The sequence below is a fragment of the Podarcis gaigeae genome, assembly GCF_964106915.1.
Source record: "Podarcis gaigeae genome assembly, chromosome: 3".
Taxonomy (NCBI): domain Eukaryota; kingdom Metazoa; phylum Chordata; class Lepidosauria; order Squamata; family Lacertidae; genus Podarcis; species Podarcis gaigeae.
The window spans coordinates 42,774,886-42,796,453 of record NC_139680.1 but is presented as its reverse complement, the minus strand read 5'-3'; the positions used below and the strand labels follow the sequence as shown (position 1 = coordinate 42,796,453).

The window sequence follows — 21,568 nt, the reverse complement described above, 5'->3', positions numbered from 1 at the left end:
CAGAACACTGGCTTTTCTGGTCATGGTAGCAAGGACATGAATGCTGGAGATCTCTCCCCCCCACACCTCAAGCCAACCTCTGAAAATGCTGTTGAATCATCTCTCTGATTTTTTAGATTTTAGCAAGCTTTGTTCATATACTTTCAAGCATACATTTAAAAGCTATGGCAGCTAGAAACTGGCTTTAAAACAGTGGGGGAGGGTTTGGGGCTGAGAGTCCCAGGAGTGAATTTTGTGCCCATTGCCATATTCCATACCCCTCTATAGTATTGCACCACAGAGAGAGCCCTGAACTTTGCTTGTGTAAGAGGTGGTATACTTTATGAGTCGAGCTGAAACATGTACTGAAGCTTTGATACTTTAAGGACCAAGGATAAATAACTTTTGTCAACACCTTGTTTTCTTCACGCTTGTCTTTTATAACAGCTCATCAGCTTCCTCTTGTGTATATTCAGCTTCAGACTGAAACTTGCATATTTGAAATTTAATGGATTAAATTTGTACAGTTGTCAGGCACGTTGAATATTGTGAGTAGTTTGAAGAATAAAAAAAACATGTTATGCTCCGGGACAAGGTCACAGTATGTTCGATGTTGTTGTGGCTAGGTGCTGTTCCAGGGATGATGTTACCATGGAGAGAGCTTTCGTTTCCATGACATTTGCTTGCAAATGTTGATAGGCCTTCAACCTGCAAAGGGTTTTGTCCTCTGACATGCATAGTGGGTGGTGGAATATTTCTTCTCAAACCTTTTTGTGTGTTTTGCGCTGCAAAATTAATACAGTGGAATATTACAGAATACTTCTGACACCCAGGCATTGTACTTTTGTTTTTCCTTTAAAATTAAATTGTACTTTTTGCTTCTTCAGTATTAACTTAAGAAAAAAACAACAAGTAGCTAGACATGCAACTGAAATCTTTGCTTTATTGCAAAGTTGTGAGTTAGAGAAAAGAAAGCCTTTAAACTGAGTTGCCAGACAATGTTTTGTGAAGTAATCAATAAATTGATGTAAAAGACTATAAAATCTTAATTTTCTCTGTCTTTTTTTAAAACGACACCTTGAGGTGAAGTAGTTAGGTACATTTATATGGGTGCCACTTTATATGGTAACAGTTTTCCTAGAAAGGTAATTATGACAAATGTGATAGGAATCTGCCGGCAGCTCTTGTAATTCTTATATGTAGAAATTATTCTAATTGCTGTCATAAGTGCATCCTCTATATTGTAAATAATGCTTTCATATTGGTTATTGATGCTGGCATGTAAAGATTTTCTTTCCTCCTTCCTATTAACAGTTTTCTTTCTTCTCTAGAAACAAAAAAGTCACAAACTTACAATTATGTTGCTTCTTTTCAGCATTTCTGTATTGTAGAAGGAATAGAGAAGAAAAGGACAAGATATAACATTTCAGATTAGGGATCAGCAACATTAAATTACTGGTTGTTTTTTTAAAAAATGTGAATGCAATAATATTACCCCTTTTTGCTTCACCACTACCCTTAGGATTAATTTAATTTAATTTCAGTCATCCCACAGTGTTCATTATCCTTTATTAGGTTATTTGGCCCAATTATTTGAAATGTTCAGTGGGTCCTACAGTTTGTCCCATAATGACTTTTCTGAAGGTCCTGATGGTAAGCTTTTCTCTAAAACACAGTATTGTCCTAGAGAGATCATGAAAACTCTTACATCCAAATTTTGCTTGTGAATGTGCAAAATATCAGCATCACAAACCAGACATTGTCCTGACCCTGTACACTTGTAGAACTATTGTGGCGTGACTGGTAAACAGCTTTAGTAGCTGCTGCTTTCCAATCCCTTCATTTCTTCCAAACCTGTTGATGTTCATGAAGATCCACAATCAGTTTTTTGACATGAACATGTAGCAATTATTGTAGCTCTTCAGGTAGGTTTCTATAACTTCTCCTTTGCATTATATCAAAATAATTCAGTTTGAATACCTATTAGAGTTTTGTTTGGCCAGACATTTTAATAACCCAGAAAAAAATTAGATTAATTGGTGGAAATATAACCATTATGTTTTTATATATGCTGGAAGCTGCCCAGAGTGGCTGGGGTACAAATAATAAATTATTACTACTATTAACCTAGATTCAGGTGTAGCAAAAGAAAAGTAAGACTTTTTAACTAAACCAATTTCTTCTGTGTATGAAAACAGATAACAAGGGTGGGTGGTGTTCCTATCTTATATAGGCATGCAGATCATTTTCAAATAGCTGTTTTGCTAACAGTTTGCTCACAGTGATTGTTAGCAGGATTTCTGTCAAGTGGTCATTTGAGCATTAACAAAAATGTAAACTTTTACTGCCATGAGTCACGCTGGAGACGCCTTTTTTCTTGATTTGGAATTACTTCTCAGCCCCTTATGTTTAAAAGCTTCCAGCTGCATTTTAAGTTTTATGTAAGTGTACATTATTAGAACGTCAGTACAGAGGTTGTCCTGGGAAAAGGTAATTACATTTTACAGATCTTGTTAGCATAATTATCCCATATTGCACACTCACTGGAGTCTGACAGGGTTGCTCAGAGCAAGGGGAAGGCAAAAGGAAATTAAACTTGAAAATCATTTGGTATACATCAAAGAGAGAGGGCAGAATAATTTGGAATACAGACAATAGCCAACATTTTAATTCACAGAATAGGCCCATTTTGACCCAGCCATCCACCTTACACTGCAGTTTTAATTCAACTTCTCTCACAGCAATTGATCTTTTTATAGCATGGCAGGTGCTGATTATTCTGCTACTTGGTAAAAGTTACATTTAAAGCAGCCCTCAGAGGAACACACATTAAAAGGAAAGAAATGGAAGAAAAGCATCCATAGAATGTCTTAGAGAGGTTCTCAAACTGTGGTGTGTGAACTCCATTCAGGTAGTCCATGAAAAGGTTATAGAACACTTTGATCACAGAAGCAGGCACGCCTGGTGCTCTAGAAAGGCAAGACTATGGTTGTGAAATATAGTATGATCTCATCTTACATTTAACTTGCACAATTTCAACCATACAAGGTTGAAAGCAGGCTGGTTAAAATTGCACAAGTTAAATCCAAACAATGAGGAGAGCTCAAAAGCCCTTTTTGCTCCAGGTATGATTGGGATACACCTTGCTTGCAGGGCAAGGCCTGCTCAGTATGCCAGCTCTGGGCATACAAATCAGCCTTAGGATTCCAGAGCTGATGTGCCGAGAGAGCCTTGCAGGAGCTTAAAATCTCTTTTTTGCGTCAGGTCCACTTGGGTTATCCAAGGCAAGAAAGAGCTTTTAACCCAGTCATAGGCAAACTTGGCCCTCCAGATGTTTTGGGACTACAACTCCCATGATCCCTAGCTAACAGGAACAGTGGTCAGGGATGATGGGAATTGTAGTCCCCAAACATCTGGCAAGCAGAGTTTGCCTATGCCTGTTTTAACCTCTCTGTCTTGCTTGCTTGGAGTACTAGGACTTCTCTCTTCCTTTTACTCTCTAGCCGTAGGGTGGCTCCAAGGGTTAGTTTATACAGTCATACCTTGGGCTGAAGTAGCTTCAGGTTAAGCATTTTCGGGTTGTGCGTTACTTCCGGGTTTCGCTGCTCACGCATGTGCAGACACTCAAAAAGACGTCAGGTGCATGCGCGGAAGCGGCGAATCGCAACCCGCACACGCTGGTTGCATTGGCTTCAGGATGCGGACGGGGCTCCGGAACGGATCCCGTTCGCATCCAGAGGTACCACTGTATCTGATTTTCGTATCTGAAACCCACACATAATAAATGATTCTACTGTATTAGTAAGGCATGTGCTTTGATTTATAAAACAAAAATCATTAAGTGATCTACGAAGACCCCCAGCCATTCTCAAATGATCCGTGATGTGTGGGAAGAGGGAAGCTTGAGAACTGCTTTGTTAGATTTTTGTTGTCATAGAGGTAGACCTTGAGATGGAATCATGAAACAGCTGGTTTAAGCTTCAGTTCTCTTTGTCAGATGCTGCTGGACAATTTAATCTGGTATGCTGAATATAAAGCTATATTTGAGGCCTTTGCTCAGTCAGATATTCTGCCCTCAGCTGCTCCATATCTTATTTCTTAAACAATTCTACCAATTCTCGTTTTTTTGGTCCTTGCCCCCAAAGCTTCCTTACTGCAAAGCCATTGGCCGCTAACTTTGTTTCCCACATCCCCTCACTGAAATGAAACTTAATTACATTGAATTGCATTTCCTCTCATCCTTCCCTTATTACCCTTCCCCTCACACCTTTTTCTGTCTTCACTTCACTTTAAATTTTAGACTGCAAACCCTTAAATAGCAGTGACCTTTTTGTTGTTGCTTGTATTACCCTAAAATTGTGTGAATGTCACTAAATGAAGATGAGCTTTTTTTGATCTTAGGCTCCAAGCACTGAACTATAGTAGATAGATCCCCCCGGTTTATAGAGAAATCTTGCTGCCGTATCTTCCTGAATGTAATGATTTAGCAGTGTAAGTGGGATGTTACATGTGTTCCCCTCTATATTAACTCTTTGCCTGTTGTAGACCAATTTATTCCTGTGGAATTAACCAAGGTTAAATTTACCCTTTGCAATTTTAATCTAGAACTCAGCATATGAATTTAATGTAATTAAAACTCATCATTGCATAATTATACACCAGAATATGCTTTTTGAAAGGATGGTTTTGTTTCCGCTGTGAGATTATCTGAATTTAAGTTGTACAGTGCTTTAAGAATATGAAGCTATCAGGGGACAAGGTCCTCTGGTGATTAAAACAGCTTGTCCCTTGTTTTCTGCAAATCTAACCGTAATTTGGGCTCTTCATAAGAGAGCAGCACACAGTGCTCAATGATCATTGTTTACGTAGGTATTGTTTTTATTAATATTTTTATAATATAAAAATAAGGTAGTCCAGTAATCAGTCTGATGCTTTTGTACTCAAATTAGGAATGGACTGCAGTGACTAAAAGACAATCTCCTTATTACTTGAGTAAAAGTAATTAAAGATGGGGAGCCTTTTATTCTTTACCTGAAGGTGATGCCTTGTCATTTTTGTCTGTGGCATCACTCTGCCAGTACTATACAGTGTTAGACTACTGACTAACTACAGAAGATTGGCACAAGGATGACATACATTGAGGAGGAAAGCCAGATGATTCAAATGAGTATTTTGGAGGACCTGCAACCAATCCATCACTTATTCTCCTTTCCATAAATTGTTGTTCAAAGTGGAGGTGCAGAAGGAATGGTAGATATAATAACACCTCCTGTGATTTGGGTGAGAATAGTGCAACCAAAAGGACAAAGTATACAGATTTAATAGCTTGCCCTTTTCTGAACCAGGGACACATGCTGGAAATACAGTGGTTTCTAATTGGTGGGCTGTGGCTCTGATCTCTGCATCAAAGCAATTGTCAGTTGAGTCGTTGTTTTGTATTTTGTATGCTTTCAGATCACTTGAGATGGTCCTAGAGCGGTTTTGTGTTTAATGGGGCTGGAATGATTAATTTGTATTTCACGACTGTACTCAGATGCTGCTATTGAAACACATACATGGTTAGAGTTTTAATACAGTAAAGAAGTGAAGTAAAATATCAGTCAAATGATACTGGCTTGAAAAAGTCACTTTTAAGGCAAAGTGGGAAACTAACGCACAGAGCCGTTTTCTTAAGGCTTTTTTAATGCTGAAGGTGGTGAACTTGAAAATACTTATTACTCATTTTTACAATGAGATAAAGTGGCAGCATTCATAGCTGTAGCTGTGCAACCGAGCACACAGGCAGCCGTGCAGGATAGTCTACAGAGCCCTGCATATGTGTGCAGGCTGATATTTCAGAAAGATGAAGACTATGTCGATGACTGAATTTGCACTCTGTGGTGGCAGTAGATCATGCAGCCATTTTCCACTAGTGGGTTTAGCTACTAGGGTTCAGCGTGTTATGTACTTTAACCAACTCTATAACCCAAACATAACTTCTTAACTTTATCTCCCCACCTCATCTTTGGGGATTAACTAATGCAATTAATGACCAAATTGGGAAGCATTGCACAGGATTGTTGGATCTTAACCTTATTCATAACTCAGGGAAAGAGTGCTTAGCAAACTGGCAAATCAAATTAGAATGGAGTTTAATTACTCACTTTTTTAATGATACTAACACATTTACCCTACCTGCTGGTTATTTCATTTGTCTCAAAGCAGCAGGACTATCATACTAGCCATTGGAATTAAGGTGGCACTCATCTTGTTTTCTAGCCTTTCTCTTACTGAACAGTTTCTTCCGGTTCCTACTGCCATTTGTCTTAATGATCATATGGGATAGAGGACCACTTGCTAAACCATGAAGCTTAAGAAAATGAACACTGATAATTTTTGTAGCTGCTTTAAGTCTGAAGGTTTTCAGCTGTGAACTCTCCTATATATATATATATATATATATATATATATATATATTTGCTTTCGTAGATTTTCACGGGTACAGGAATGCAGGTTTTGGTGTCCTCGGGTGTCTTCCCGTGTAAAAGTTGGGGTGTCTAGGCGACGTTTCGACGAGGTCTCACTCGTCATCTTCAGGCTGGTGCTTTCGGCTTCTTGTTACTGGAACAGAGCGGGATCTCAATGTTTGAGTTCCTATAAATACTGTAGAGGGGGTGTGGTGTCTAGCCTCCAATGTTCTGGGCAGAGAGGAAGTTCCCAGGCTAGTGTGCCTTTTCTTCTTTTGTTCCTTAATTACTTGAGAGATACCTTGAGTGATTTCTTGAGTGATATCCTGAGTACCACTTAGGTGGGTCATTAGGTGTGGATTAGTTGCTAAAGTCTTTGTGTCTTGACCTCTTGAACTTTGTGAAGAGTTTTCCTGAGAAGATGGCTGTATTGCACTTAGTTGTGCTTTGGCTTGGCTTCGTGTATAGGGGCGAGCTGTGGTTTTGTGGCTTGTGTCAGCCAGATCTGTGTAGGGATTGCAGGGGGGTGCAGCATCCGGAGGTGCCACCATGGATTGGCTACTGGATGGTGTCAGTAATTCATCTGTGGAGAGGGTCTGGGTTTGGGTCTGGTGTGGTTGATTGGTGTTGGCGTTCTGTGTGCCTCTGGATCTGGTGTCAGTGCAATCCCTACACAGATCTGGCTGACACAAGCCACAAAACCACAGCTCGCCCCTATACACGAAGCCAAGCCAAAGCACAACTAAGTGCAATACAGCCATCTTCTCAGGAAAACTCTTCACAAAGTTCAAGAGGTCAAGACACAAAGACTTTAGCAACTAATCCACACCTAATGACCCACCTAAGTGGTACTCAGGATATCACTCAAGAAATCACTCAAGGTATCTCTCAAGTAATTAAGGAACAAAAGAAGAAAAGGCACACTAGCCTGGGAACTTCCTCTCTGCCCAGAACATTGGAGGCTAGACACCACACCCCCTCTACAGTATTTATAGGAACTCAAACATTGAGATCCCGCTCTGTTCCAGTAACAAGAAGCCGAAAGCACCAGCCTGAAGATGACGAGTGAGACCTCGTCGAAACGTCGCCTAGACACCCCAACTTTTACACGGGAAGACACCCGAGGACACCAAAACCTGCATATATATATATATATATATATAATTTTATTTGATTAATTGAAATAAACAAAAGAAACATTCTTCATCATCCATTAATACAAAAATATAAAACAAATCAACCAAAAGAAAGAATTTTTTTTTATCTAACATAATAGAATAAAGAATATCTTCTTACTTTACATACAATTTCCCATCCACTCCATATTTCACATATTCATTATTAACTTATTGCCAAAACTTGTCAGATTGTTATCAAAGCCAAAAGTATAAATAAATATTTAATTATCTGTGGTCTCGATTCTTACTACCAACTAGTACAGGTGTTATTGGAATGCTACAACAGAGTTTAGACTGAGACAATTAAACAATAAACAAGAAAAAACCTCTCCTATCATATCAAATAAATAATGGGATTAATTATAATATTTAAATGAAGGTAGCTATGGAGAAAAATTTGTCATGTTTTTGTCATGCTCAGTGGAATATCAAGAAAAGCTATTAGTAGGCTTTTGAAAGGAGATGTTTAATGAGGCCTGAGCTCTGAGTTTAAATTATGGCACGTAAGAAGCAGACATTTAACCGCTGTAATTACAAATATAATGTACAATAAAAATGTGTTGATCACATGCTTTTTGCCTGAAGACTAAGGAACAATTGAAATATCTCAAAGTATTGACAAGTCTAGTATATACGTGAATAGTGCACTCAGTTCTCTGTGTGTCACTTCTTACGTAGCTGGTCAGCGCCATCAACACAGAGGAGGCTGATATCAGCAGGTTGGGGAGGGGACCTCTAGGCTTTGCAGAAGTACAGAAGATATTTAGACACATAACCTTGAAGGTAGTGGTGGGGAGCCCAAAAAAGCTTATGGAGGACTAGGTGGGCTCAAGGGGGCATGGAATGCTGACTGACCATTACAGGCACTGTAATGGAGTGGTTGGCAGTCTGAACAGAAGCACTGTAGACGACAATATTTCGTTGCAAGTCCAAGCTGTAATAGCTACTGTAATTTTCTAAATATTATTTGCTTGCCATTGTTGTTTGGAGTCCCTGCAAACCCAATAAAACCTTTTACATAAAGGTGCATAATCCTCTCTAACTGATGAAATTCAATCATGCTTTGTGCAATAACTGGAACAATAGACATTATTTTAAAATCAGATGTGTCCATTTTTCTTTGTCTGACATTCTAAACGGTACAGACTCGATCTACCATGAGGATTACAATGCATAAGTCTCTAGACCAGGCATTGCCAAACTTGGCTCTCCAGCTGTTTTTGAACTACAGTTCCCATCATCCCTAACCAATGGTCCTGTTAGCTGGGGATGATGGAAGTTGTAGTCCAAAAACAGCTGGAGGGCCAAGTTTTGCCACGCCTGCTCTAGGCCCACTAGCTTCCCTATTTGCTACAAGCAGAAGCATTTTTTCACAGAGAGAAACATTAAGATATATCACTTCACTCTCTGTGACGCATAGTAAACTTCCTAAAAGATCCCAGTAAATAATGCGTACCTCCTTCCTTTATATGAGGAAGAGAGATGCAAAATGCACATTCATATATTTGTGATCCCTTTCATTAAGAACTACAAAACTAAATTGAATTTTTTTAGACCTTTTATCTGAAATGTATAAAATTGTGTGCACCCTAATCTCTGAGCAGTGTAAGAGATTTCAGGGGGTCCCACTACATACATAATTTTTCATTTTCTTACACTGAAGATCACTTCAGATCCTTGTATCTTCATGCTATATGATTTTATTTATACACATATAAAGGCTTAGCATAGGATGGAAGGTCTTTGGCTTTAACATTCTAACAGATCTCACTCCCCATTAATTTTATAGGACCCCACCCCCAAGCCCATAGCTTTGGATTCAGTTCAGAAAGCATGTCAAGCCTCTACTGTCTCTTCCCTGCCCAGTTCAGAATTTCTTGCTGCTTTGTACAGCTTGAACACTCTGAATGATATAACCTCCAGCCAGGTAAAGGCCTCCCTCCCTCAACCCACTTTCTTGAAAGAGCTCCAGCTCTTTAGTTTCTATGGTCACACGAGTGCAGTTCTTTAGTTATGCAAAAAGATACTTAACAGACATGACTAGAGCCATTAACTTAACAACAGTCTTTCCCCCCTAAAAAATGTTTAGGAGTACTCTCATTTTCCTACCCATATTGAAATACTGCCCCTCAGTGAGGCCAAACTTAGATTCACAAAATGTTTAGGGGTATGCGTACCCCTGCATCCCCCTAGAAAATAAAGCACTGCTTAACAAAGAGACTGTTTCAACAGCTTTAGCATTATCTTTTTCTACAGAATCTCATCTCACAGATATAATCACAGGCTTGCGGAGAGATCCCCAAAATGGCCTCCAGATTAACTTCCCTAACCTGTAATGTGCTGGTGTGTCTGTGGGGCCAGAGAAGTGTGCATGCACACGGAAGCTTATACCAGAACAAATTTAGTTGCTCTATAATGTGCTACTAGACATTTATTATTATTATTATTTTATTTTGACTGCGTCAGACCAACATGGCTACCTACCAGAAGCCAGAGGGAAAGGTGTTGTTGTTGTTTAGTCGTTTAGTCGTGTCCGACTCTTCGTGACCCCATGGACCAGAGAACGCCAGGCACTCCTGTCTTCCACTGCCTCCCGCAGTTTGGTCAAACTCATGCTGGTAACCTCGAAAACACTATCCAACCATCTCGTCCTCTGCCGTCCCCTTCTCCTTGTGCCCTCCATCTTTCCCAACATCAGGGTCTTCTCCAGGGAGTCTTCTCTTCTCATGAGGTGGCCAAAGTACTGGAGCCTCAGCTTCACAATCTGTCCTTCCAGTGAGCACTCAGGGTTGATTTCCTTCAGTATGGAGAGGTTTGATCTTCTTGCAGTCCATGGGACTCTCAATAGTCTCCTCCAGCACCATAATTCAAAAGCATCAATTCTTCGGCGATCAGCCTTCTTTATGGTCCAGCTCTCACTTCCATACATCACTATTGGGAAAACCATAGCTTTAACTATACGAACCTTTGTTGGCAAGGTGATGTCTCTACTTCTCAAGATGCTGTCTAGGCCTGTCATTGCCCTTCTCCCAAGAAGCAGGCGTCTTTTAATTTCGTGGCTGCTGTCACCATCTGCAGTGATCATTGAGCCCAAGAAAGTAAAATCTCTCACTGCCTCCATTTCTTCCCCTTCTATTTGCCAGGAGGTGATGGGACCAGTGGCCATGATCTTCGTTTTTTTGATGTTGAGCTTCAGACCATATTTTGCGCTCTCCTCTTTCACCCTCATTAAAAGGTTCTTTAATTCCTCCTCACTTTCTGCCATCAAGGTTGTGTCATCTGCATATCTGAGGTTGTTGATATTTCTTCCGGCAATCTTAATTCCGGCTAGGGATTCATCCAGCCCAGCCTTTCGCATGATGAATTCTGCATATAAGTTAAATAAGCAGGGAGACAAAAATAAGCAGGGAGGGAAAGGTATGGGAGGGCAATAGAAATTATTGAATTTACCATTTCATTTTAAGATAAGCATGTTGTTCTTGCAGTTATAGTCTAAATGAATGTTTTAAAAAGGTAAAGGACCCCTGAAAGTTAAGTCCAGTCGCAGAGGACTCTGGGGTTGCGGTACTCATCTCGCTTTACAGGCCGAGGGAACCGGTGTTTGTCTGCAGACATTTTTTCCGGGTCATGTGGCCAGCCTGACTAAGCCGCTTCTGGTGAACCAGAGCAGCACACAGAAACACCGTTTACCTTCCTGCCAGAGTGGTACCTATTAATCTACTTGCACTTTTGAGCATGCTTTTGAACTGATAGGTTGGCAGGAGCTGAGACCGAGCAACAGGAGCTCAACCCATCAGGGAGATTTGAACCGCTGACCTCCAAGGTCATCAGAGCTGAAAGATAATTTACAGTGCAATCCTGTGCAATTTGGAAGCAAGTCTTACTGGGTTCAATAGGACTTATTACTACATAAGTGTGTGGAAGATGGCAGTCCCTTGCAAAGTAACATTACCCTGCACCACCATTTAACTATGTTTCTTGCAATCAAAACAATCAAGGAAGGGAAATAAACCATAGTCTCCTATGCTAAATTTGCAGGTTGTAATGATCCAAGTGCATAAGTGTGGGGACTTACTTCACCCTGTGTTTAGAAGCATGGAGTTAGGGAATGGATGGAATGCATAGCAGTAGACAGCACTATTGTTAAATTGTGAGAATTTCTTTCATTTGTGGTATCTGCAGCTGAATGCCTAGGTACATTTAATGTAGATGGAGATAATACTGGGGATCTTCACCTTCCAGAAGCTGTTTGCCAAAGGGACTTGACCAAGTGAGACTAATGAATGGAAGGTTTGGCTTTTGTCTTTCTGGAAGGTTGGGCAAATTAGGTAATCATGGTAATGGCTCAGCCTTTGAGAGGAAGTAATTTATCTTGTGTGTGATTTCCCTCTCTCCTCTCATGGACAGTTAAGGGTAAGAACAATGGCAATCCAGAGCAGATTGCTACTGATTAAGACTAGCTGTCATAAGTGTAGGTGTATGGGCAAATTTTTGTTTAGATAATAAAGCAGAGAAAATGCTTGTCCAAAACATTTTTTCATCCTAAATGATTTGATTAATCTCCTGGATTTCCAAATCCCAGGAGTGCTATTCTAGTTGTGGAATTCTTCTTCCAATCTAAAAAAATATTTCCAGAGGTATAAAGCTTTAATATGCTTTATCTTAGATGGAGATATATGGAAACGCATTGCAGAAGTCAGCAGGGTTCTAACATCATTGGAGGTAAGTGGTTACCACCAAATCAATACCTCTTTGGGCCTTTATTTGGAAGAAGAAAAGGAAAGTGTGGGGCCCATATTTGGCTGGTTTCTTTTGCCCAGACTTCTAGAACCCAAGCTAAAGCTAGTTTCAAGGCTAGCCTTGATTGCTGGTGCAATGGAGAGTTCTCAGTTGGAAAAAACACCTTTTAACATGTTGTTTTTCCATCATAATAACTCTGTTTATGTAATAAAATTTTGGCTATTTTAGGATAAGTTCCAGGGAAGCTGGTGATAAGGAAAAGTAAACACGCAATTTTCTTTAGAAGCCATGGGTAAAGGGAATGATCCACAAAGGATCTAAAATTTTGGGGCAAAAAGCTTATATTAAGGTAAAACTAAAGCAGAAGATCTCTAGGGAAGGATCCCCACCAATCTCATACTGGTTGAAGGCCCCTGGCACTGGACCTTTTGGCAGCAGACATTGTTTGTGCTCTCTTGTTAAAGCCTGTGGTCATTCAGGAGCTGTCAATGTAGCGATCTCCAGGTGTGGTTGGGTGACAGCGCCCATCACCCCCTGTCCGAATGGTTATTGGTCAGGGATTATGGGCACAGTATTCCAAGAACCTCTGGAGGACACTATCCTGGCTGACCCTGCTACAGCATACTGTAGGGTTTCCAACACAATTTTACCTTCACCAGGGATACTTTTATATCAGTAAAATTCACATTGATGTGTAGTGTGTGAGATGTTTTTTTTTTAAGCAGGACATTGATATCATAGACATGGATAAGCCATAAAAGAACCTGTAGGTAGCTATGAGACTGACATGAAGTTATGTCTGGCAGTGCAGTTGCTAGCATAGGAAAAGTATATAGGAGGATTGGGGAACTGAAATTACATGGATGGCTTTTTAACAGTAAATTTTAGGTATGGAGGGAATGCGTGATTCCGCCCCCTAGCAAATAGCAGTCTCAGGGTCCCAGATTGGGATAAGTAGAGGGGCTTTAACCCTTGCCTTATTGTGGTCCCAATCTAAAAACTGCTACCCACCTACTAATTACCTTAGGGGAAAATGCCCATTCCTCCATTCTGACAATTTGCATGAATGGTCATTTAAAAATAATGTAAAACAACGTGAATGGTCTTGTATCTTTGGCCCTAAGATAGGCAGGTACAGATTGAGCTGCAAACACTCATCCCTTCATAGCAGAGGTGAAGTCTTGTCTTCATTAGCCATGATTATTTCTGGTAGGATGTGCTTACTCTGACTTAAAATGTGAACATTTTAAAGATTGGCATTGTCTGGACAACAGTTTTCAGCTACTGCTATGTCTACAATAATACAGTTTTTTAGAATTTAAACATAACATTTAAATTATGAGCAATTATGAAGGGGGAATGGAGAGACTGCAGTTCTTGGCAGAAATTGTGTCATTAAAGAGCCTTATATCTAAAAATGTCAGAATGAATCTTCATATTCTATAACAGGGGTGCCCAAACTTTTTTCAAAGAGGGCCAGATTTGATGAAGTGAACATGCCTGAGGGCCGACCAAAGTTGTTGACCTTTTTTAAGGATTGAAGTTGTTGAGCTTTTTTCATTTTTCACAATTTTACCCCAGAGTTGTTGAGCTGCAACCTTGGTGTTATCAGCACTTCCTCTCTAACCAACTCAGCTATCCAGGTCCTCACTGGACCCTAAAAGAAACAATAATGCACAGAATTAAAACAGCACCATGTCTGTTTATAGCAACAAAATGCACAGATGAGAAAAACTGGCTATAGACACATTACATGAGAGGCACACATTGGCTTATGCACACAAAATAATTCTGTATGTTTCCAACTGCAAATTTCTCAGGAGGGGAGAAGAGAGAATGAGTAGACATTTTCCCCATTTTCAGAAATACATACTGATAGAAACTCCATATTCAATTAAACATTTAGTGATATGAGGACATGAGTAGGTGTGGAACTCTAAAATATCCTGTGTAAGATGATTCCACCTCTAGTTTGAAGATGGACATAGGATGATGGAGGCTATAAGGAACAGAATTTGTGCCTTTCATGATCTGTGTCTCACTACCTGATTGGAATAACTGTGGGCACTGATTTAAGAAAAGGTGAAGGCTGGTGGCCGGCGGCAGCTACACGGGCCACATGACGAGGTCTGGCGGGCCGGATTCGGCCCTTGGGCCTTGTATTTGACACCCATGTTCTATAATGTCTCTTATCACTCAGGTATCAGCTTTGGATGGTTTTGTTTGTTTTAAAAGCAAATGGGCCTGTTAAATTAGTGGTTTTCAAACTTTGCTTTGAGGAATCCTGGGGGTTCTTGGAAACTTATTAAGAGCTCCTTAGCAGAAAGCTCAAGAAAGTGGAAGACAGTTTATCCATCACTTGTAATGCAGAACCACAAAGAAGCAACAAGTGAATTTCACTGGGCAACAATTTTTTACTTTTTGAATGTTGTCTGGATTTCTACAACTGGCATCCGTTTCTCTCCATCAGGTCAGGTTTTTGTCCTATGTTGATTTGAAAAAAATCAGATCTTGTGACAAAATCGATTACATTTTTGTGGCATTATCAGCTGATTTTTGTCAACACATATCATCCTAAATATGTTTTTAAGATAAAGTTTTTCCAACAACATATATTGATTACCTGATAGAAACATCGATTACTGTAAACTGAATGGTGGTCATTGATAAAGGTAAGTACACGTAAATTGCATGTTGCTTCACCATTTTTCAAACTTCAGGGCTTGAACTTCCGTTTCTTGGAACTCCTGGAATGCTCAGCGGCAGGGAGGTCTCTCTTCAGAGTCCAATAGTAGTCAGCCATCATGACTGCGTCCAAGCGACCCTGATACCTGGTCTCCATCTCTTTCATGTCCTGATGGAATCTCTCCCCCTGCTCGTCACTCATTGAACCCAGGTTCTCAGGAAACCGGTCCATATGTGAAAATAGGTAGTGTATCTTGATGCTCATGTTGCAGCCCAGGTTTCTGAAAGCAGTCAGCATGTTGCTGACAAGTTCTGCGTAGTTTCTGGCCTTATTGTTGCCAAGAAAGTTCTTCACTACCAGAACAAATGCCTTCCACGCTTCCAGTTCCACTTAATCACCCATAATCACCCAGAACTATCGGACCCGAAAACTTCTTGTCATTAAAATAATCATTTCCAATCAAAACAATTATTCGCCATGGCATCTTACCCCCACCAACTTCTTCTAAAATGCTCCACAAAAGCCTACATGTGAACAAAAACGTAAAAAAACCAACATGTGGCCATAGCTCAAAAACGTGACCTGATTGAGCAAAACCAATGTGATTTTTGGATTCAGCGCATCAGATTTGTCCTAAATCATCTGAAAAAACGCAGACAACAAATTTGTTGTTGACCAATGTTTTCATTCAGGAATGGTGATAGCATATCCTGGTAGCCTTACCCAGAGTTCTGTATAAGCTCCTATAAAATGCCCCAGATTTCTTCTACTGAGATAGCATGCCTCCAATATAAGAACTTTCACTCTCTCCCAGTCAAGTTGAACACTTCTTTTTTTTATCTGAAATTCTGCATGGGCTATATAAGTTGAATAACTGTGCTTAATTTTTAAGGTTAGAAATCTCAGGCATACAAGTTAACTAATGTAATGTTACAGTAATAATGTTCAAGCAACAGTTTTAATTACTTGATGTCATGTTGCATGTAAAATCTCCTAACAGCTGTTTAAATAGGACTCAGAGGAATATGGTAGTTCAGGTGGCAAAAATGCAGACTTAACTACTGCATGTAAATGAGTTTGAGTAGGCTTTTGCCAGAAAATTGGGTAGTGCCTGTTAGGATACATTCTTAATAATGACTTTGAACATTGTGACTTGCAATATTTGTTGTTGTTTGCTGTTTAATCGTGTCCGACTCTTCGTGACTCAATGGTGCCTCCCACAGTTTGGTCAAACTCAAGTTGGTAGCTTCGAGAAAACTGTCCAACCATCTTGTCCTCTGTTGTCCTGTTCTCCTTGTGCCCTTAATCTTTACCAACATCAGGGTCTTTTCCAGGGAGTCTTCTCTTCTCATGAGGTGGCCAAAGTATTGGAGCCTCAGCTTCACGATCTGTCCTTCCAGTGAGTACTCAGGGCTGATTTCCTTAAGAGTGGAGAGGTTTGATCTTCTTGCAGTCCGTGGGACTCTCAAGAGTCTCCTACAGCACCATAATTCAAAAGCATCAATTCTTCGGCAATCAGCCTTCTTTATGGTCCAGCTCTCACTTCCATACATCACTACTGGGAAAACCGTAGCTTTAAATATATGGACATTTGTTGGTGGCAATATTTAGTAGATGGAAATAAAGGACTATGCTCAAACAAGTTAAATTAAGGAAGAAGAATGTCTGTTGGAGTCCAGGGAAGAACATCACAATGTGTTGGCTGTTAGTTTGCTGGGGGAACAAATGACTGCATCCGATACATATTTTGGAAAGTTGGTTGTCTCTCTGTCTCTTCTCTATGCATTTGGACACCTAGTAAGATATCACAACCAAATTTACATGGTGGTTCTGAGATCAAGGAGCAGGTTTTGTCTATGTTTGGTTATGTATAGCACCATTTTGAATCAAGATGATGAACTGAACCTTTCACAACAACACTGACTTTAACCTCTGATTTCAAAACTGCACTAGGTTTTTTGTTTCCTAGAATTCCCAAACAACACCAGGCACTTTTTTTTAGTTGGCTAGAGAGACCAGTAGGAAGGAAATGACATTCCCTCTGCTTTTCCATAAAGTCATACATTGGATCGTACTAGGTTGTAGCTAGTGGTGACCCTCCACTAACATAAGGTACTATGATTCAAGAGAGACTTATGTCAGTTAGATGGGGAGGGAAGTGACTGTTGTAGATCCAGCAGACCCCTGCACCACCTTCTATGCTGTTCCAAAGGAACCCCCAACTCTGGTGAAGACTGGGGTGCATGGAATTGCCAGAGTAGCCTCATTGTCTGTCCTGCTGATTGAAGCTTCCACTGCATTGAAGAGCCTTCCATCCGTGGAAGGACATAATTGGATATAACGCATGTTAGTAAACTCTGCATAATTGTTGAACATCTTGGCTGGAGGTGGGGCATGTTGATGTACTGAGGGCTATAAAGAATTAGGGGCGTGAGCATGTTCCATACATAGCATACTATATTAACCTGTTAATTGATATTTTTTTTAATGCAAAAGTGGTGGGGAGGTTCATAGGCTTTTACCCAATGCAAGAAAAACCTGTGGCTGTTTCAGCTGCTCACCAAGAACATGCCCAGAATGACAGCTACAGTCAAATCTCTATAAACGTGCTCTGACAAATACTGCTTCAAGATTCTACCTACAGATTTCCATATTTTGCATGGAGAGGAAGTATAAGTAGCAGCTTGCATAACATTTACTTTGAGAACCATGCAGACCTTGAGATTGCAGTCAATGGGATTTGCTTATGAAAACTCTGGTTCACTTCCTTAGTTTCTTCTGTTGCGTGGGAGAAATGAGTCTGAATATGATGAGAGAGGAAGATAAGTTTCCCACTTCTGTTTCCCACTTCTATAATCATGCAATCATGGTATATCATGATTTCCTCTCTCCCAATTCCAGCCATCTTTTTTCTAAATAAATTTTTCGATGTAAGGTAGACATTCGTTTGAGTTCCTTGTTTTTCATACCTTTTCCAGATACTCTTTTTTACATGGGGCATAAAGCTTGACACATAAAAAGTAAAGAAACTGAGTAACTGAAACCACTTCATTAACCTTCTTCACGTAACTAGCTCACAGTTAAACTAGGAAGTTAAACTAGGAATAAGATGACACAATGACCACCAAGTTGGATGGCTTTAAAATGGTTTTAGACAAATTTATTATTATTATTATTTATTGAATATATATACCACCCTATACCCACTGGTCTCAGGGCAGTTCACAGAACAAAATCAAAATACAAAACCACAAAATACATAATCAAAATATAAACAACCTAATAATCCCCCTAAAAAACCCACATTTTAAAAGGGCATAGGGTTTCAATCAAATCAGCCAAAGACCTAGTTACAAAGTAACCTTTTTGCCTGGCACCTAAAGGTATATAATGAAGGCGCCAGGTGAACTTCCCTGGGGAGAGCATTCCACATACAGGGAGCCACTGCAGAGAAGGCCCATTCTCGTGTTGCTACCCTCTAGACCTCTAGGAGAAGGCAGACAAAGAAGGGCCTCAGATGATGGTCTGAAGGTCCAGGTAGGTTCATATGGAAAGAGGTGGTCCTTGAGGTATTGCAGTCCTAAGCTATTTAAGCACTTTGAATTGGGTTTGAATTTATGGAGAATGGCTATCAGTGGCTGCTAGTCATGATAGCTGTGGACAACTCCAGGACTGGAGGCAATATGTCACTGAATACCAGTTGCTGGGGAGCACAAATGAGGAAGAGTATTGTTGTGCATATTTCCTGCTTTCAGGATTCCCATATGCATATAGATTGCTACTAGGAGAACAGGATTCTGGGCTAGGTAGGCCTTTTGTCTGCTTTAGCAGGGCTCTTTTTGTGTTTACATGTGGCTCCTCCAAGAGTATTCTGTTCCATTAACCTACATTTTGGTGTGTTTGGTTATAGGTGTATGTTCCCATGCAGGAAGGTGGTGGTTGTTGTCAAAAGTGCTGTGGGTGTTACTGAGGAAGCTGTTGCTAGAGCCAGAGCTGTTGAAACACTGACTTGTGGCTTCCTCCAGTAATTCACATTGTGTCCTATGAAATCGTAATTGAGTTTTAACTTTATGCATACACTGCTTAGTATTCCAGTCACTGCTTAGTATTCCAGTCACTTTCATGACTCCTCCCTGAAACGGCAAAAATGCTTGCAAAATTATTCTCCCCACCTAATTTCAGCTTGCCTTATGACATGAATTTTTTTTTCTAGACTTGGTTGAATTTCAAACTTCCATCCCTATTTTGACACAATTATGCAAGAGTTTGAAATGATCACAATGTTATGAAAGCTGATTCTTATCTTTACAAGATATAATTTGTGTGTTTTATTATCCTGTTACCTTTCTGAATTGCATATTGTGTTACATTTATAACAAACCAGCTTTGGGATAAAGGTACAAACATCCATCGTTAGCCATACCAGGTTTGCTTATTAACTTAATGGGTTTGGCAAGGCGAGGGCAACTCAGCCATTTCATTAATTCATTTAGTACATCTTACCGTTTGGACCACATCACAACTGTGTTCACTGATCCCCAAATATCCCCCTTAGCAGATTAAGAAGAATCATAGGGGCAACATATATTTTACAGAAGAGGCTTGTAAAATCCCATATAGCATGGTGCCATCTTCTAGTAGGTCTGATTACTTCCTGCTTCATGTTAATGCACCAGTCATGAATTTTGGGATGTTACAGTACAGACATGGCCATTCTGAAATATCTGACAAGCTATCAAATGCTGGCTTAAAAACAAAACAACGTTCCTTTAATTTTTATTCTTTTTTTTTTTTTAAGAAATACAAGCCGGGACGATGTGATGACATTTTGAAATGGAAGCCACCCAGTCTGAATTCGGTGGATTTTCGTCTAAAAATAACAAGAGTTGGTGGAGAAGGGTATGTAAGCTCTTCCCATTCATCTTATTTTTAGCCTCATTTTTATATATAAGTGGACTGTGTACTATTAGGTGTGTTGCAGGCAAGTGGGCTGCGGATGAGGAAGCTGGGTGAGACCAGAGTTATTTCAAGATTCCTCTTTAGCAATTCTTCAGACTCTTCGTAGGTTCCAAATAATTTCTAGCCTTGAGGAAGCATATGCTTAATTCCAAGCAGCAATGCAATTTTATGTGTTGCTGTAGCAGTCCCCCACCCCATCCGCAAGTTTTCTCTTACAAAGCTTTCCCTTGTGCCAGGTTAACAGACCCAAATTTAGAAAGCGACTTTTGAGTAGCTGCATCATCAATGCCAGCAAATACAGCAAGGCTCACAAAGGGAAAGCTACCACAGCTCTTACACTGGAAAAAACCAAGGCTAACTGGAGGATAAAGGTAAAGGGACCCCTGACCATTAGGTCCAGTTGTGACCGACTCTGGGGTTGCGGTGCTCATCTCGCTTTATTGGCCGAGGGAGCTGGCGTACAGCTTCCAGGTCATGTGGCCAGCATGACTAAGCCGCTTCTGGCGAACCAGAGCAGCGCACGGAAACGCAGTTTACCTTCCTGCCGGAGCGTACCTATTTATCTACTTGTACTTCGTGCTTTCAAAGTGCTAGGTTGGCAGGAGCAGGAACCGTACATCAGGAGCTCACCCCGTTGTGGGGATTCGAACCGCCGACCTTCTGATCGGCAAGTCCTAGGCTCTGTGGTTTAACCCACAGCGCCACCCGCGTCCCTCATCTGGAGGATAAAGAGGAGGTAGAGGCACACCCAGCAAACACGGAAGCTTGCAGAGAAAAGGAGAAAGTCACAGACTTTGCCCTGCCCTCTTTTGTCATGCCACAAAGTCAGCCACAAGGGTGTGTGACCCCCCCAGGCTGAAAAAGGCTCCTCACTTCTTCAGGATGAGGGTAGAAAGGCAATCATGGAATAGTGATTTATTTATTTAGTCCTGATATTGCATGAGGCTCTGTGGATTTCTTTTCAAGCCCTGCCAGTGGCTTTAAGTTGGACTTTCCAAGGCACAAGGAAGGATTGGGAAAGGATGGCTAGATGCACTCGGCTTCGATGGATGGGCACAAAGAAGCATTCTGTAATAATTATTGGAAGGTGCTTTGAAAGTGTGAGTGGAGGGGCTCATCATTTTAGCATTTGATATTCTAGAGCAGCAAAGAATCTGCTCATTCTGTTCTAGAGCTATGCAAAAAATGCTCTTGTTTAATAAACTTTTGGGGGAGGTTGTGTATAGGGATCACAGATTCTTAAGTTTGCTAAAATTGTAATATCCTGAGTAGCTTTTTTTGCTTGTCTTAAAATTAGAAAAGTTATATTCTGGTCTGCCAAAATCAGGTGTGTACCTTGACGTGATGAAAAAGCAGAGTTATGTGGTAGATATTTCATTCAAATTAGGGAAAGGAAGAAAGAAACTGTCAGTTTCTTTAAAATAATGGCAGTGGTAGGAATAAGCTAGCGTAATAACTGCAGATTTGTCATTGACGATACAAATGATCTTGCATAGTGGTTCTAATGAGTGTGAAAAATCATATGCTTGTCTTTGTTAGAGCTAAACTATATATGTGTATGTAATATAGGAACTGGAATA

General features: G+C 40.3%; 1 protein-coding gene and 1 long non-coding RNA gene across 4 annotated transcripts in view; one reads left to right on the top strand and one right to left on the bottom strand.

Annotated features, from left to right (window-relative positions):
• LOC310840838 overlaps nucleotides 1–21,568 on the bottom strand; it is a 387,462-nt gene that overhangs the window by 231,117 nt on the left and 134,777 nt on the right. The gene's annotated exons all lie outside the window — the stretch shown is intronic.
• The window catches only part of RNGTT (RNA guanylyltransferase and 5'-phosphatase), a 117,062-nt gene that overhangs the window by 76,783 nt on the left and 18,711 nt on the right, over nucleotides 1–21,568 (top strand). For all 3 annotated transcript variants that reach the window (XM_083730394.1, XM_083730395.1, XM_083730393.1), the window contains one exon: nucleotides 19,828–19,928. In XM_083730394.1, coding sequence (XP_083586520.1) covers nucleotides 19,828–19,928 — 101 coding nt within the window. The remainder of the gene's footprint in view (nucleotides 1–19,827; nucleotides 19,929–21,568) is intronic.